This window comes from Plectropomus leopardus, chromosome 9 (assembly GCF_026936395.1).
Source record: "Plectropomus leopardus strain MGB_pleo_1.0 chromosome 9, ASM2693639v1, whole genome shotgun sequence".
Classification (NCBI taxonomy): domain Eukaryota; kingdom Metazoa; phylum Chordata; class Actinopteri; order Perciformes; family Serranidae; genus Plectropomus; species Plectropomus leopardus.
The window spans coordinates 21,159,310-21,173,836 of record NC_142184.1 but is presented as its reverse complement, the minus strand read 5'-3'; the positions used below and the strand labels follow the sequence as shown (position 1 = coordinate 21,173,836).

General features: G+C 37.4%; 1 protein-coding gene across 1 annotated transcript; it reads left to right on the top strand.

Moving 5' to 3' along the window:
• The first annotated feature begins 44 nt into the window (after positions 1–44).
• Positions 45–13,709, top strand: LOC121946726 (ATP-dependent 6-phosphofructokinase, muscle type). The gene is made up of 22 exons (XM_042491450.2): positions 45–250; positions 2,020–2,093; positions 2,388–2,465; positions 4,676–4,865; positions 6,545–6,710; positions 6,993–7,037; positions 7,965–8,073; positions 8,189–8,284; positions 8,377–8,469; positions 8,574–8,699; positions 8,827–8,891; positions 9,417–9,480; positions 9,605–9,751; positions 10,520–10,590; positions 10,680–10,767; positions 10,869–11,021; positions 11,106–11,270; positions 11,369–11,430; positions 11,638–11,749; positions 11,853–11,952; positions 13,029–13,134; positions 13,230–13,709. Exons 1-22 carry the CDS (start codon positions 160–162, stop codon positions 13,369–13,371), a joined length of 2,343 nt encoding a protein of 780 aa, XP_042347384.1. The 5' UTR covers positions 45–159; the 3' UTR covers positions 13,372–13,709.
• The last annotated feature ends 818 nt before the right edge of the window (positions 13,710–14,527 follow it).

Sequence of the window (14,527 nt, the reverse complement as noted above, 5' to 3'; positions counted from 1 at the left end):
TTCAGTGGGAGGGGGCTCGGGGAACAGTGGTCTATAAAGCCTGTGCCTTCACTTGAGCCTCCCCCGAGGAGCAGAGAGTGACGGAAGAGCAGCTCTGTTTTTTCTCCTTTTACTTTCCCTTCATCGTGCCCACCTGTCTGCCCCGGGTCCTCTGACAACATGTCCAAGGATCTCCACCCAACCATGGACCCCACCACGATGGGGGTGGGACGCTCCATCGCCGTGCTGACGTCAGGAGGGGACGCTCAAGGTAAGCAGAGGGACGGGGCTCTGTTATTTCATCACAGCTTTGTTTGAACTGTTAAAAGACAGAATGAGCCAGAGGGGAGTAAAAGCTGCCGAACAGCATCTTCCCTGCTGATGTGTCTGAGCACAACGCTGAATCCCAACCAGCTGTAGACGCCTTCTCCTCTGAGCCAGTGAAGTATCATGTTAGTGCTCCACTCTGCACGACATCTCAAGTAGGATCAGGAGCCAAAGAAGAGAAAGGCCAAGAAACATTTTTCCAATATGTCACAGAGGCCAGATTTGAAGGCCAGCTGTCAGAGGGTGATTGATGTTTGGCAGTAAACATAAGAAAGGTTACGTCTTGGATTCACAATACTCAATATTGGTGTTTAATGCACATCCAGCAAAGCTTTAAGTGTCCAAAGCACAAAGTAAATTGTGTTGCAGTAGAAGAGTATAATAATTAAGATCACCATACACGATAGGGATGTGATGATATTCGATTTTTTCTCAGATTGTAGTTTTAAAAAACAATTTCCATTATTGGGATAATCGTGCATATCGTGCAGCTCCCAAGAGACTGCTGGGCAAACAACAATAAAAGACACTGCAAAAATGGACTGCGTACAGCAACTTAAAAAAAGGCAAAAAGATCTTAAGTATTGGCAAATTTCATATTAAGATTTTACTTATTTACTATTGTTACATTTTATATTGTTTTAGTTTTGCTATAAATTATTATTTTTTATTTTTATCCACCCCCTTTTACTTATTTACTATTGTTACATTTTATTTAAATTTACTTGATAATTTTAATTTTATTTTTCTGCCTCCTTTTTTTGACTTATTTACTATTGTTAAATGTCATTTATTGTATTTGTCTTTATTTTCTAATGGTGCATTTAATTTATTTTTATTTTATTTTATTCATTAGTGTTACATTTTACATTATTCATGGGGCATTGTACCATGGGGTGGAGAGCAGAGAGAAGGGTTTGGGTGGGCCAAGAAAGCTTTGCATAATTGTACAATAAACTTTCATCTGTCTTTTTTAATGAAACTCAATTTTAAAAAAAGAAAAAACAAAAATATTTAAATGAAAAAAAAACGTCATAACGTGCCAATAGTTGAAAAGCCTGAAAAAAACAGACATTGATCCTAACTTCAATGCAATAAAATATTGTTTTTGTTTTTTTTTAACAAAATTTAAGAATATTTATGTAAGAGTTTTAAGCATGTTTTGATGAATATCAGGATAATATCCTGAACAGCAATTATTTAGGACGGGATAATCATGAGATTTTCCATCATCCTATGCCTAATACAGGCTTTATTCTCCTTTGTTAAAGTAAACTGGCAGTAATCTCCTGCAAACATGTTCATACTCACGTCATATTCTTACGCAATCGCTGTCTCCAAACTTGATTCCAACCCTTTGTGTTATCAACCCAAGTGCCCCCTTATTTTAATGTCTTTGAGGCTAATTTTAGTGGCGTTGACCTTTTTCTGGTATGGAGAAGAGAAACGCCCCCCATCCACAGCTGCTGTCTGATGAAACAAGAGCCGCCAGCCTGCTACAACACAAGCTCACAGAGACATGGTACACAAGACATACAGTCCCATGAACTATTTCTGTCTCATCTGCGGCCAGTGTACAGGTCATGTCATTTGAAGGTTAAGGTCTGAACTGGGCTGCTGGTATCTGACAGGAAGTGTCGAACAGAGTCTGACAGTGTCTTATAATGTGAGTAAATCACAGCTCGGTCATCATGTGTCATTTGTGTGTCTCAGGTATGAACGCTGCTGTGAGAGCCACAGTCAGAGTCGGTCTCTACACCGGAGCCAAAGTCTACTTTGTTCATGAGGTACGAGTTACATACAGATAATGACTGACACGACATTGCAAATAAATACAACAGAGAGATGCTTTTTAAGCAGGTTTAAACAGATAAAACAGATACATTTTCCCCTTTTCTTTTTTCCCCATATTTTCTCTTGCGCATTATTCTATTTTCTATGATGTCTCTTGACTCTTGCATTGTTATTATGAACCAAAACACCAAGACAAATTCCTTACATGTGCAAACTGATTCTGATTAAACCAGTGCATCAGGCATAACTGTTATTTAACCACAGTGTGTGTGAACGTGTCCCTGCAGGGCTACCAGGGTCTGGTGGATGGAGGAGACAACATCCGCCTCGCCACATGGGAGAGTGTGTCTATGATGCTTCAGCTGGTGAGTGACGTGCAGCCCAGTAAACAACCATGAGAAGTGTTCATTGTGTTTTAAAGCATCAGATCATCACATTAGAAAATGCTTTCACTTATCTTTACTGGTTTTCAGTCATTCAGATAGCTATGTTGAATTTCTTTCTTTCTCTTCTTTTTGAGGAACATTATCGCACATTATCCCTTGACATAATTTTACTATAACAATAACAGTCAGAAGTATTACAAAGTAAACATTTAGGAGCATATTTCAGACACTCCTCATCTTTTATTAGTTTTTCCAGTGTCCCCAGTACCCTCAATCTACCCTCACAAGGACAATACTGAGACTACTGATGTCTCGGCAGACAGCCTATCACCTCATAGTTTGGTTTTTATTTGCACAGGCTTTGAGATATCCAGCTAGAGATTTCTGCGGCCAAACCAACAAGATGAAGGTGTTAAAAAGTTTAGCAGCTACTTAGTGTCTCCATAACAAATGTATGCACCTTTCACTTTGGATAATATGATAGATTATGCAGAGTGACCGTGACACTTTTTATCTTAAGTAAAAGCATCAACTTTTATTAAAGAAATACCTTAATGTTATATTTGCTGAAACTGTTACTATACTCTGAAAGATACATGAGACAGATGACCTGTCAAACAAATCATGTCCCTCCTCATCCGACTGCCTCTAATTATATTCACTAGAATCAGACTGCCAGCAGCAACCAATCAGAGCTGAGGAGTCTGTAACGCAGCTGTAAGTCATGTCAATCACTGCTTGTGAACTGTGGTCAAACTATCAAACTAGGCACCGCTAATAAAATTAAATCAAGATTTTGTTAAATAAAAAACCAAAGCAGCTGTTCACATCCAAAAACAGTTTAAGGCAGGTTCTCGGCAAAAAAATAGCATTAAACAGCATGAAAAAAGGTCTGCACACTGTAGCTCCCTCCCTGTACATGACTGCATTGCCTATTTCTCATCTCAAATGTTTTCAGACTCACATTTTAGTGTATTTTTAGCTGTAAGATGAGAAAGTTTAAGACCCAGTTGCCATATTCCAAGCACTGCCAACCAGCTAATCCAGCTTTCTTATTTTGCTGCTCAACACTGCAATAAAATATGTCACTGTAAATGTTTTAGGTGAGAAACAGGCAATGCAATAACAGAATCTTGACTGATTTCTGAAGAGTGCTGCCTAGTTCAACAGTTTGACTGCAGCTCACGAGCAGCAGATTGATTGACAACTGAATCAGAGACTTGTCTGTGCTGATTGGTAGTTTTAAATTAAATAATAATAATAATAATAAACTTTATTTGTATAGCACCTCGCATACAAGCAATGCAGCGGGATGTGCTCCACAACACAGAAATTACATGCACCAAGTGCATGAAAAGGCATAGAACACATAAAGACATAATGAAACTTGCATTCAAAAATAAGATAAGATCAGAATAGAGTACATAGAATACATCTTCGTATGAATAAAACCCACTTCATAATACTATTAAAATTAAGATAAAAATAAGTTTAAAAATAGTAAGCACAGAATACATAACATAAGATAAAGCCATTAGAACTACAACAGAACTACTACAAGGTGACAGAGTAGCAGATCGAATATGATTTTTTAATTTTTTTCTTTTTCTTTTTTTTATTTATTTATTTATTTTTTCAATAGAAATTGCCAACTACAGATTTACCCTTTAACCTTTAACACACATACTCAACTTGGACTAAAGACCTTCCCCCTCACAAGTGCTGATAACACGAGAAATGTGATTTTTGAGTGATGACATTAAATGACTTTGTCCCTGTAACTGAAGGATGATTGAGATGCATTAATCCTGTGAGGCATGTTTCATATTTCCTTCAGTCATCTCAGTCCTAGCGGGTGAAGTGGGAATGATGATGCTGAGATTTATGAAGTGTGTGAAAGTGAGCAGTGGCATGGGGACGGGCCATGATAAATTTAAAGGATATCACTTCTGAAGTGTCTACTTCATTTACTCAAAGCATGATGTACGCTCACTTAATGTGACTTCCAGGCATCTTAATGAGTCGCTCTGATTCGCATCCCTCCTAATATTTAGGTAATATTGGATAACAGTAAGGGAAAATATTGTAAGGTTAAATGTCAGAGCTCACTGCATTATTACATTCTTCATCCTTCAAAGCCAGAAAATGGTTATAATTCAGTAACTGTATCTTTTCCTTGCATGTGTCAGGGGGGTACTGTGATCGGCAGTGCACGCTGCAAAGACTTCCGCACGAGAGAGGGTCGTATGAAGGCAGCCTGTAACCTTGTGAAGCTGGGCATCACCAACCTGTGTGTGATCGGAGGCGATGGCAGTTTGACTGGAGCCAACCAGTTCAGGAGTGACTGGAGCGCACTGCTGCGTGACCTCATCCAAGCTGGTAAAGAGACAAATGTTGTGAAAATAATGAGTGAAGTCAGTCAAATCCTGCAGCCTCGTCCACTCAGCTGTGCCGAAATCTCAGCCAATGCTCTCTGTCTCCTCACCCAATCATATCAGAAGGATATTATGTGACTTCACAAAGCTGTACCCTCATTGGACTTTTTAGCCACTTTCCTTAAATACATACATAGTTCAGCCTCAATGCCCAACATCTATTGAATACATTCAGATTACATTTGGTAAAGAGACATTCATGCTCCCCAAAGCATAAATACCACTGAATTTTCCTGCAGCGCCACCATGAGGTTTACAATTTTGGCTTTTAGTGAAACATCTTGACAACTTTTGGATGTATTACAGTGGATTGAACTTTTGCACAGTCATTCTCCGCAGCAACGTGAATAATCCTCTGACTTTTTTCACAGTTTTTTTGCAGTGTGAGTGCCAATTTAAATAAAATAAAAAATATAATAATAATAATCATAATAATAATTTTAAACTAAAATATATATCATATTAGTAATAGATGTATCATAATAGATCATAATAGTAATACAAAAACATGACTAAAACATTTTTTAATAATAATAATAATAAATAATATAATAAATATAGTATATATATATATATATATAAGTATAAGTTGTTGCTTTTTTAAAAAGGTCTGTTGTCAAAAAGGGACAGTCAATTATATAAATATATAAATATAATTTTTCAATTAATCATATTTTCAAGAAATACACAAATTGGTACACATATCTAAAAACAAATACTCACTGTTTCATGACAATATATTTTGTATTATATATTTTTGTAAAATGTGTATTTTGATAGTGTCTCATTTTGCTAGTAGCCTACTGTTATGATGGGACATTCTGACATGATAGGACACTCCCCTTTGTCGTTTTGAGAGGGGAAAACTATTTTTTAGTATCATAAAACACTTGCTATCTTCAGATAAATCATTTTTCTAAACCGGATCAAATATAATTTCTCTACTTGTTTCTCTTGTGAAGAAGAGCTAGCATGGTAGTGTTTTAGCTAGCATAGCGGTTTATGTGTTAATTGAAGACATTAAATGTTGAAATTACTCTCTGACTTTTAGATCAGAATATAAGTTGTCCCATTTTAGTACTAAAGGTGTCCCATTTTGCCAGTGGGGCCTCTAAAAACGTGGTCTCAGGACATATTGTGTTTGAAATGAAATTATTGATTCTGTGTTTAATTATTCTTTTTTTTCATTTGCATATTGGAATAAGATGACATTTATATAAAGGTATCATGTTTGGAGCTCAGACATATTGAAAATTCAGTAAATTGTTCCACCATGCACATTTTCAAGGGTGTCCCAATTTGATAATGCACACCCTATCTTCTTTCACAGGAGGCAAATAAATTACAAATAAAACACACCTCAGTAAAAATACAGTTCCTCCAAAAAGCAGGGATAACACCTGTGAGTAAAGGAAGAAATTTGTCTTTGGCCCATCAAACACAAGAAACAACAACATAAAAAGCAGACAAGCAGTTAGGAAAACAAACATGTAGAAAATATCATTAAAAAAACTTTACACATTAACTCAGGTGATGTAATTGTCTGTCGAGTTAATAACATTCGGATAATGGACTTCTGATAATTCGTTACGTTACTATCTTTGTCCTTTTAATTTTATGTAGGTAAGATCACAGAAGCAGAAGCCAAGAAATCTTCCCACCTGAACATTGTGGGCATGGTGGGCTCCATCGACAATGACTTCTGTGGCACCGACATGACCATTGGCACTGACTCCGCCCTGCACCGCATCATCGAGGTGGTGGATGCCATCACCACAACCGCACAGAGGTCAGACATTACTGTAGCCCTCCCTCCATGCACACAGCGACGGATGAGATCAGCTTCAGTATTCAACAGGGATGAAATGATCATGGCGGCAGAAAAGAACATTTGACATGCAGAAAGTGTGAAGCATCATTAAATTCAGCATCAGGCCAAGTAAAAAACTTTGAGTGCATGTAGAAGCGTAAATGTGTTTTGTTTAACTGATTGTCTGTTAAATCTCATTCTAAATATTTTTTGTTATTTTTCTTTTCTTATTTGCAAAAAATGCTCTCTGTTAATCTGCAGCCACCAGAGGACGTTCATCCTGGAAGTGATGGGCAGACACTGTGGGTCAGTATCTTATGGATGTCTCTATGTCTTTATATGTGCGTGTGTGTGTGTCTGAATATGTTGTCCATTAACAGGGACATATCTGTGTGTGTATGTAGTGATTAGTGAACATGCAATATAATTGGTTTAAAACAGAATATATTTCTCAATTAACTGGAGTATGTTCACCTACTGATACAAACAAAAACAAAATATTTTTCACTTTTTTTTAGGTGTTTTCCTTGTCATAATATACATATTTAATAATAAACACCAATATATGCATAAATTCATATTCACATTGGTTTAAATGCTTGAAAACAGAGATGCCTTAGGGTTTATCTTAACATGCATCAAACAAGCAAATTGCATTTTCGTGTTAAGTTTAGGGAAGAAAAACAAATCCACACAGTAAAACCATCACAGATATTTTAAACATCTTTGGGGCATCCTGGTGGCCAAGCGGTTTAAAATGCTACATTACATTATACCCGCTACGTCCCCATTTCAATTCTGGCTGGGGATCTTTGTTGTATCCCTTCTTTCTTTCCCCTCATTTCCTGTCACATCTCTTCTGTCAACTACCAAAATTAAAGGCAAAAAAGACTGAATTTCACACCTCAACAAGTTGTTTTTTAGTAGGATGCACACAGTATATCAACTAAGGATGCAAGATGCAACTATCAACAGCTGTCAACTCTCATGTTTTTACCAAATTGTGTAGATTTTAAGGCACTCTGTTATCTCAAATGGCTTGTAAAATTGTGCTTGTAGCTGCAGTAAATGGGGAAAAATAAGCATTTATATAATAAGCAAAGTAAGCATGCACACAACCCCTCCCCCCAAGTTTGGGCTGAGCACCAAAGGTTTTACATATGTAGGTCTGGCTCTGTCCCTGTTTGGAGCAGGTATTGCGGGTACATGGATTTATCTTGTGTGTGGCTGCAGGTACCTGGCTCTAGTGACGGCCCTGGCCTGCGGTGCAGACTGGGTGTTCATTCCAGAGATGCCACCAGATGAAGGCTGGGAGAACCACCTGTGCAGGAGGCTGACAGACGTAAGTGTGTCTTTATTTGCTGATAGAGAGGCTCTCATCATGTGTGAACACTGCAACATATGTAACACAGAATGCACACGGACATTTTTATTTGTTCTTTTGTTTTTTTGGGCAGCAAAGAGCCAGAGGTTCTCGCCTCAATGTGATCATTGTGGCTGAGGGTGCGATTTCTAGAGATGGCAAACCGATTACATCCGACATAATCAAGAAGGCAAGCCCATCTTTCTGATGTCAGTGTGCTTAAACATTGTTCTGAGGTGTGCAGATAACATGCTGCTAACAGCTGGGGTTATTTGTCTCCAGCTGGTGACTGACAGGCTCGGCTTTGATACTCGCGCCACTGTCCTCGGACACGTGCAGAGAGGAGGAACACCGTCTGCCTTCGACAGAATCCTGGTGAGTGTCTCAATGAAACACCAAATATATAAACACACCTCACACACCTGATGATCTAACTCGTTGTGTGTGTGTGTGTGTGTGTGTGTGTGTGTGTGGTCCAGGGCAGCAGGATGGGTGTGGAGGCAGTGATGGCGCTGCTGGAGGCCACTCCAGAGACTCCTGCCTGTGTGGTCAGCCTGTCCGGGAACCAGGCGGTCAGATTGCCACTCATGGAGTGTGTGCAAGTGGTACGTCAAAAATATTTAGTCACTGTACTTTTTTGTCTGTGTTTCTGGAGGACTGTGCACTGACATTACAGTATGTGTTTCTTCATCTTTCTTTCTTTTTCTCTCGCTCTTTGTCACTTTACTACAGACCAAAGATGTGACTGCTGCCATGGCTGAAGGCAGATTTGAGGATGCCATCAAGCTCAGAGGAAAGTGAGTATTTTACTCCTAAATACAGACAAGTGTAATTGTAGTAAGCACTTCAATCAATCCATTGTTTTAAAAAAGTTCATTATTAATTCAAAATTTAAAGACATAATAAGAAAGCAGAATTATTACCTGCCAAATTGAATTATCTTTTTTTTTATTATGGGCTTATTATGCATCATTTAGATTGATTTTAAATTAATTTATAATACCTTTTTTTCAATTTGTTTCATTTATAAATTAGCTTTAACTTTAATTATATAGTATAAAAGTCAACAATAATTTTGGCGGCACTCACCAGGCTCCATATTAACACAATACACTGAAGAAAGAAAACATACAGAATAAAGTACAAATCTAAAGTGCAAAGTATATAAAACAGAAAAACACAGAGCAAGAAGTAACATCATTAAAAAAAATCAATGGTATTATCACTGATAGAGATTAATACCACCATTCACATATTTAAAAATGAAAGCACATACGTATTGCTTCAAACTACCAACATTCAACTTTATTTATGTCGTGCAGGAGTTTTGAAAACAACTGGAACACGTACAAGCTGCTCGCTCACATCAACCCGCCAGATGCTAAGGTAACAACCGCATATTTTCCAGACTCTAGATAACATGAAATTAATTATTATTTAAATGTTTACACTGTTGTCTTTTCCTCCAGTAACTCTTCAGTCATATTCTCTTGCTCTCTTTTCTGACCAGAGCAACATCAATGTTGCCATCTTAAACGTCGGTGCTCCCTGCGCTGGTATGAACGCTGCCGTCCGTTCAGCAGTCAGGATGGGAATCATCCAGGGTCACTCCATGTTTGCCGTCCATGACGGCTTTGATGGTCTGGCTCACGGACAAGTAAGTGAAAAGTACATTCCCCTCTTTGTACCAGACCTCCTTTTGTCATGATCAGGTGAAATATGTACACAGAGTTGAGTAAAACAAATTTCTGTCTATCAGATAGAAACAAAGTAAATCAAACATACAAAGCTGGCGTACGTTGATGTTTAGCCTTTACTGATCACAGACGTCTGTACTCTAGTCGGGTGATAATAACACATCATGTCCTCTATTACGGTTTTCTTTACTTTTTTTCTGCATACATTTAAGATAATAGTCTGTAAATAGCAAAGCAAAACTGTATTTACATAGCAAATTTCAGTCCATGCATTGTTTGAGTTACCACGGAAGTTGCAGCACAAACATTATGTGGAAAGTGTAAAGATAAAATTGACATAAGTAAATATAATTAAAACAAGCACATGAATAATGCATGTGAGATAAAATGAAGCAGGGAATGAAAATTAAAATCATTAGGACTCGCAACCAACCAGTAAGAATTAATGAGATGTGAATTAATTAAATTAAAAAAGTAGGAATAGAATATAATTTAATTAAGTAATAATTAAGACCAAAAGTTGAACAATAAACAATGATAACTTAAAACCAACAATACAAATAAAATAAATATTAAATTAAATGATAATTAAGCAAATAGACTGCTGAGAGGCGCACCTAATTTGTTTCTTTTTAAAGGACGATAGCATTGGAGCACAACATGATTGGTAAGGGGGTTTTAATATTTGTTATATGATATATTGAGATAGTATTTTCTTCTCACTGCAGATTGAACCTATCACCTGGACTTCAGTGTCTGGTTGGACTGGGAAAGGAGGCTCCATGTTGGGCACTAAGAGGTAAACCATAACTGTTTTTTCTTTTTCCAGTGAAACTGTTTTTGTCATAATACTACAACACTTTTCACTGTGTAATTTGTCTCCAAAAGAACTCTGCCAGGTAAATTCTTGGAGGAAATCAGCCAAACCATTGCTAAATACAGCATCCACGCTTTGGTGATCATCGGTGGATTTGAGGTAAAAAAAGACGTGATAACATTTCTTCTCCTTTAAAGCTGATCTTTCCTTCACCAAAAAACAATGAGACAAATAAATCTTTGTCTTCTCTCGTGCTGCAGGCCTTTGTTGGAGGGCTGGAGCTGGTTCAGGCCAGAGAGAAATACGAGGAGATGTGCATTCCCATGGTGGTCATCCCCGCCACAGTCTCCAACAACGTCCCCGGCTCTGACTTCAGCATCGGCGCTGACACCGCCCTCAACACCATCACTTCTGTCAGTACTCTAAAGCATATATTCACATATATGTAACCCAAAAAAATAAAAATAAAAAAATTCTCCCATGTTACTTTTCTGCAGACCTGTGACAGGATCAAGCAGTCTGCTGCTGGAACCAAACGCCGTGTGTTCATCGTAGAGACTATGGGAGGATACTGCGGCTACTTGGCCACCATGGCCGGTCTGGCTGCCGGGGCTGATGCCGCCTATGTCTATGAGGAAAAATTCAACATTAAGGACCTGCAGGTGAGCTGATCACAGGACCTGTCTATCCTTTTTTTTTTTAATTCAAGACTCAACTGTTCAACTGTAATGTCTTCTGATTGTGACTGTGTGTACTACAGGTGAACGTAGACCATCTGGTGGAGAAGATGAAGGGATCAGTGAAGAGAGGTTTGATTCTCAGGTAGGTTTTTAGTCGGATGTGAAGCAGAGGTGCCAGAGATAAGAGGTATGATGTTCAATTTGAACACAACCTACGACACACACCTCTGCAGCTTTTTTTCTGCTATGAAGTCAAAATATGTGCAAAAATAGAAATGGATGCATGTAAGTCATTTCATACCCTTCGAGATAACAGAAAAATAGTGTGTCACTTTTCATCCTACACTAGGAATGAGAACTGCAACGCCAACTACACCACTGACTTCATCTTCAACCTGTACTCAGAGGAGGGCAAAGGCATCTTCGACTGCCGTAAGAATGTCCTCGGACACATGCAGCAGGTCCGTTCATGCAGCAACACGTGCAAGTCACGTGGAACAGATTTTGTGTCCTTTTGCTAACTTACAGTTGGACTGATGATGATCTCACCTTTAATATCTGCAGGGCGGCACTCCAACACCCTTTGATAGAAACTTTGGCACAAAGATGGGTGCTAAGACTGTCATGTGGTTGACTGAAAAACTCAAGGAGTGTTACAGGCACGGTACGTGGGTCTAAAGTCAAATTAGTTCTATGAATCGTCAGTGGGGAAATGTAACGTTTAATGTAAGTACTGCAAGTATGATTTTTAAGGTGTACCTATTAAGCTTTTCTATTTTAGTGCTTTTACATTATATATTTAAACTTAACTACATTTCAGAGGACGATGTTTTTAATTCCACTTAATTGATTGACAAGTTAATTTTTTGAAATTTAATGTATTTGTTTCACACATATAAATACAAAGTACATGAAATAAATATAAAGTACATGTAAATATAAAGATAAATATAAATAAATATAAAGTACATGTGGGGTTGTCGTAGAAACCTGTAATGGCTTACATGAAAAATGAAAAATAAAGGACACGTGCATATAATGTAAATATATAATATCACAAGTGCATTTTAAATATTATAAACTTCATGTAAAATAAGTGTAGGAGCATATACAAATAATTTTAAGAAATCACTGGTTACTTGCCAATGAAGGTTTTATACTCAAAAATATGATCAGCTCATAAAATATGATGCATTGTTGTATCAAGCTACAGTATATGAAGTAGTTAAAGTTTAGTAGTAAAATGCACTGACACATTGCTGCATCAGTAATTATAATCCAATTATATAATATGCAGTCACTCTCCATTGTCCCACTCACTTATTATAGAGTACTTTTACTACTGATTCTAGCTTATATTATTTTGTATAATATTTGTTTAATCAGGTAAATTCCACTGACATTGGGATCTAATTTCAGTGAAATCCTGAGTAAAAATTTAAAGAAATAATTAAAAATACAGTTGACAGTAAGATATCAGCATATAAAACATGAAAAAAATATGCTAATGCATATGTATTTTACATCAGTATACATTTAATGCAGTTTTCAATTTCTTACAATATGGTATTGCTGGTTTTAATTAAAGGAACAATTCACCCCCAACTGATCATTTCGGGTTAAGTGTTTTTCTAAGGATCTGAATACTTCCTACACCGCTGCCAATTGTAACTAATATCACTGTTTCATGATCATCACATGTCACGTTAACTGAACTGTTTCACCTCCTGTGTCATTTAGGTCGTATCTTTGCCAACACTCCAGACTCTGCCTGTGTGCTGGGGATGAGGAAGCGGGCGCTCACCTTCCAGCCTCTTACTGAACTGAAGGCCGACACTGATTTTGAGTAAGACATATTTTTAAATAGGACTCACTGTGCAACCAGTAACATGTTCAATGGTGAATATCCTTTGAATAATATCCCTTCTCTGTCTGCTGCAGGCACCGTATCCCTAAGACCGAGTGGTGGCTGAAGATCAGGCCCATTATGAAGATCCTGGCCAAGTACGACATCCAACTAGACACATCCGAACACGCCGACATGGAGCATGTGATCAAAAAGAGGAGTCCTCTTGGGAAATAGACTCAGCCTGCCCCCAAGAACACAGCGAGGCAATTTTCTGTTACATGACAAAGTATTTTCCTTGTTCCACCACCTGTCCTCATTCACCTGTAAAAGAGCTGCAGTCTTATCCTTTATCATCACTGAAGTCCGTATAATCTCGATCTGCAGTGATGCTCTGCAGCTCTCAACTCTCAAAACCTTTAAGAAGTCAGTTTTGTAGAGGATACCAGATATTAAGACACGGATTAAAGATGTATTTGCAAAAATAACATTGTTTGTCCTTTATGATAAATGGAGCAGAATGTGAATTGTATTGGGCAATGGGAAATTTAAATAAAAGTCTAATTAATTTGCAATCAGTATCCTTGCACTTGCTTAAGACATATAGGACACAGATGTGTGAGAAAAACAGTGGTTACAAAAACTGTAAAAACACAGGGAATATAAATCCATCTTTTTGTATCCACTCCTGTTCATTTAAACACAGATGGACTGTGCCTGGGAATGACAAAAAATTACCCTTAAATTGCATTGTAAAATCAAAATGGCCAACTGCCTTTTGAATTTAGAGCATGGCCCCAAAAGAGGGCTTTTTTCAGTTCTAAAGGTGATACATCTGCCTCCCAAATCACATTCATCTATGAAATCATAACCATATGTCAAATCTAAAGTTGGAGGCTTTTATGTCATTGTAATTTGTTGTAATGATTTCATTGTAATCTTCTCCAGACATATTAAAGATTTTTAACAATATATGTCTGGTATGACTTACCCACAGAAAAAAGTCTAAATAAAAGTTAAAATATCTCATTTAATATATTTACCATTATTAGTGAGTTATTAGTGAAATTATCTTTCTGAATTACCTTCATGTAAAATTTGTTTTTGTAAAAGTTTAGATTAATTTAAATTAAACATAGTTTATGGTGTCTTTAGTTGTGAGCCTGTAAAATCTGTCACCCCACTACATATGAAACATGTATGTGAAGTCACCCAGGTCACAGGATATCTGAATGTCAAAGGCTACAGATTCACTGCAGGTCCAGGTGCCATACATCAAACAGCATGCTGCCTTTGGTTATACCTGAATACCCAAATCTCTTAATCCTAATATTCACCATTTACAAACATGTTTTCTTTATTTTGAAAGGAACATAAACTGTGGAGCCTTTTT

What these genes read in the sequence shown, in the direction of transcription:
- LOC121946726 (XM_042491450.2), top strand. Translation starts at nt 160, where the DNA reads ATGTCCAAGGATCTCCACCCAACCATGGACCCCACCACGATGGGGGTG. An exon ending in GCGTGACCTCATCCAAGCTG is followed by an intron (nt 4,866 to 6,544) that starts GTAAAGAGACAA and finishes AATTTTATGTAG; the next exon opens with GTAAGATCACAGAAGCAGAA. An exon ending in CTGCCTTCGACAGAATCCTG is followed by an intron (nt 8,470 to 8,573) that starts GTGAGTGTCTCA and finishes TGTGTGGTCCAG; the next exon opens with GGCAGCAGGATGGGTGTGGA.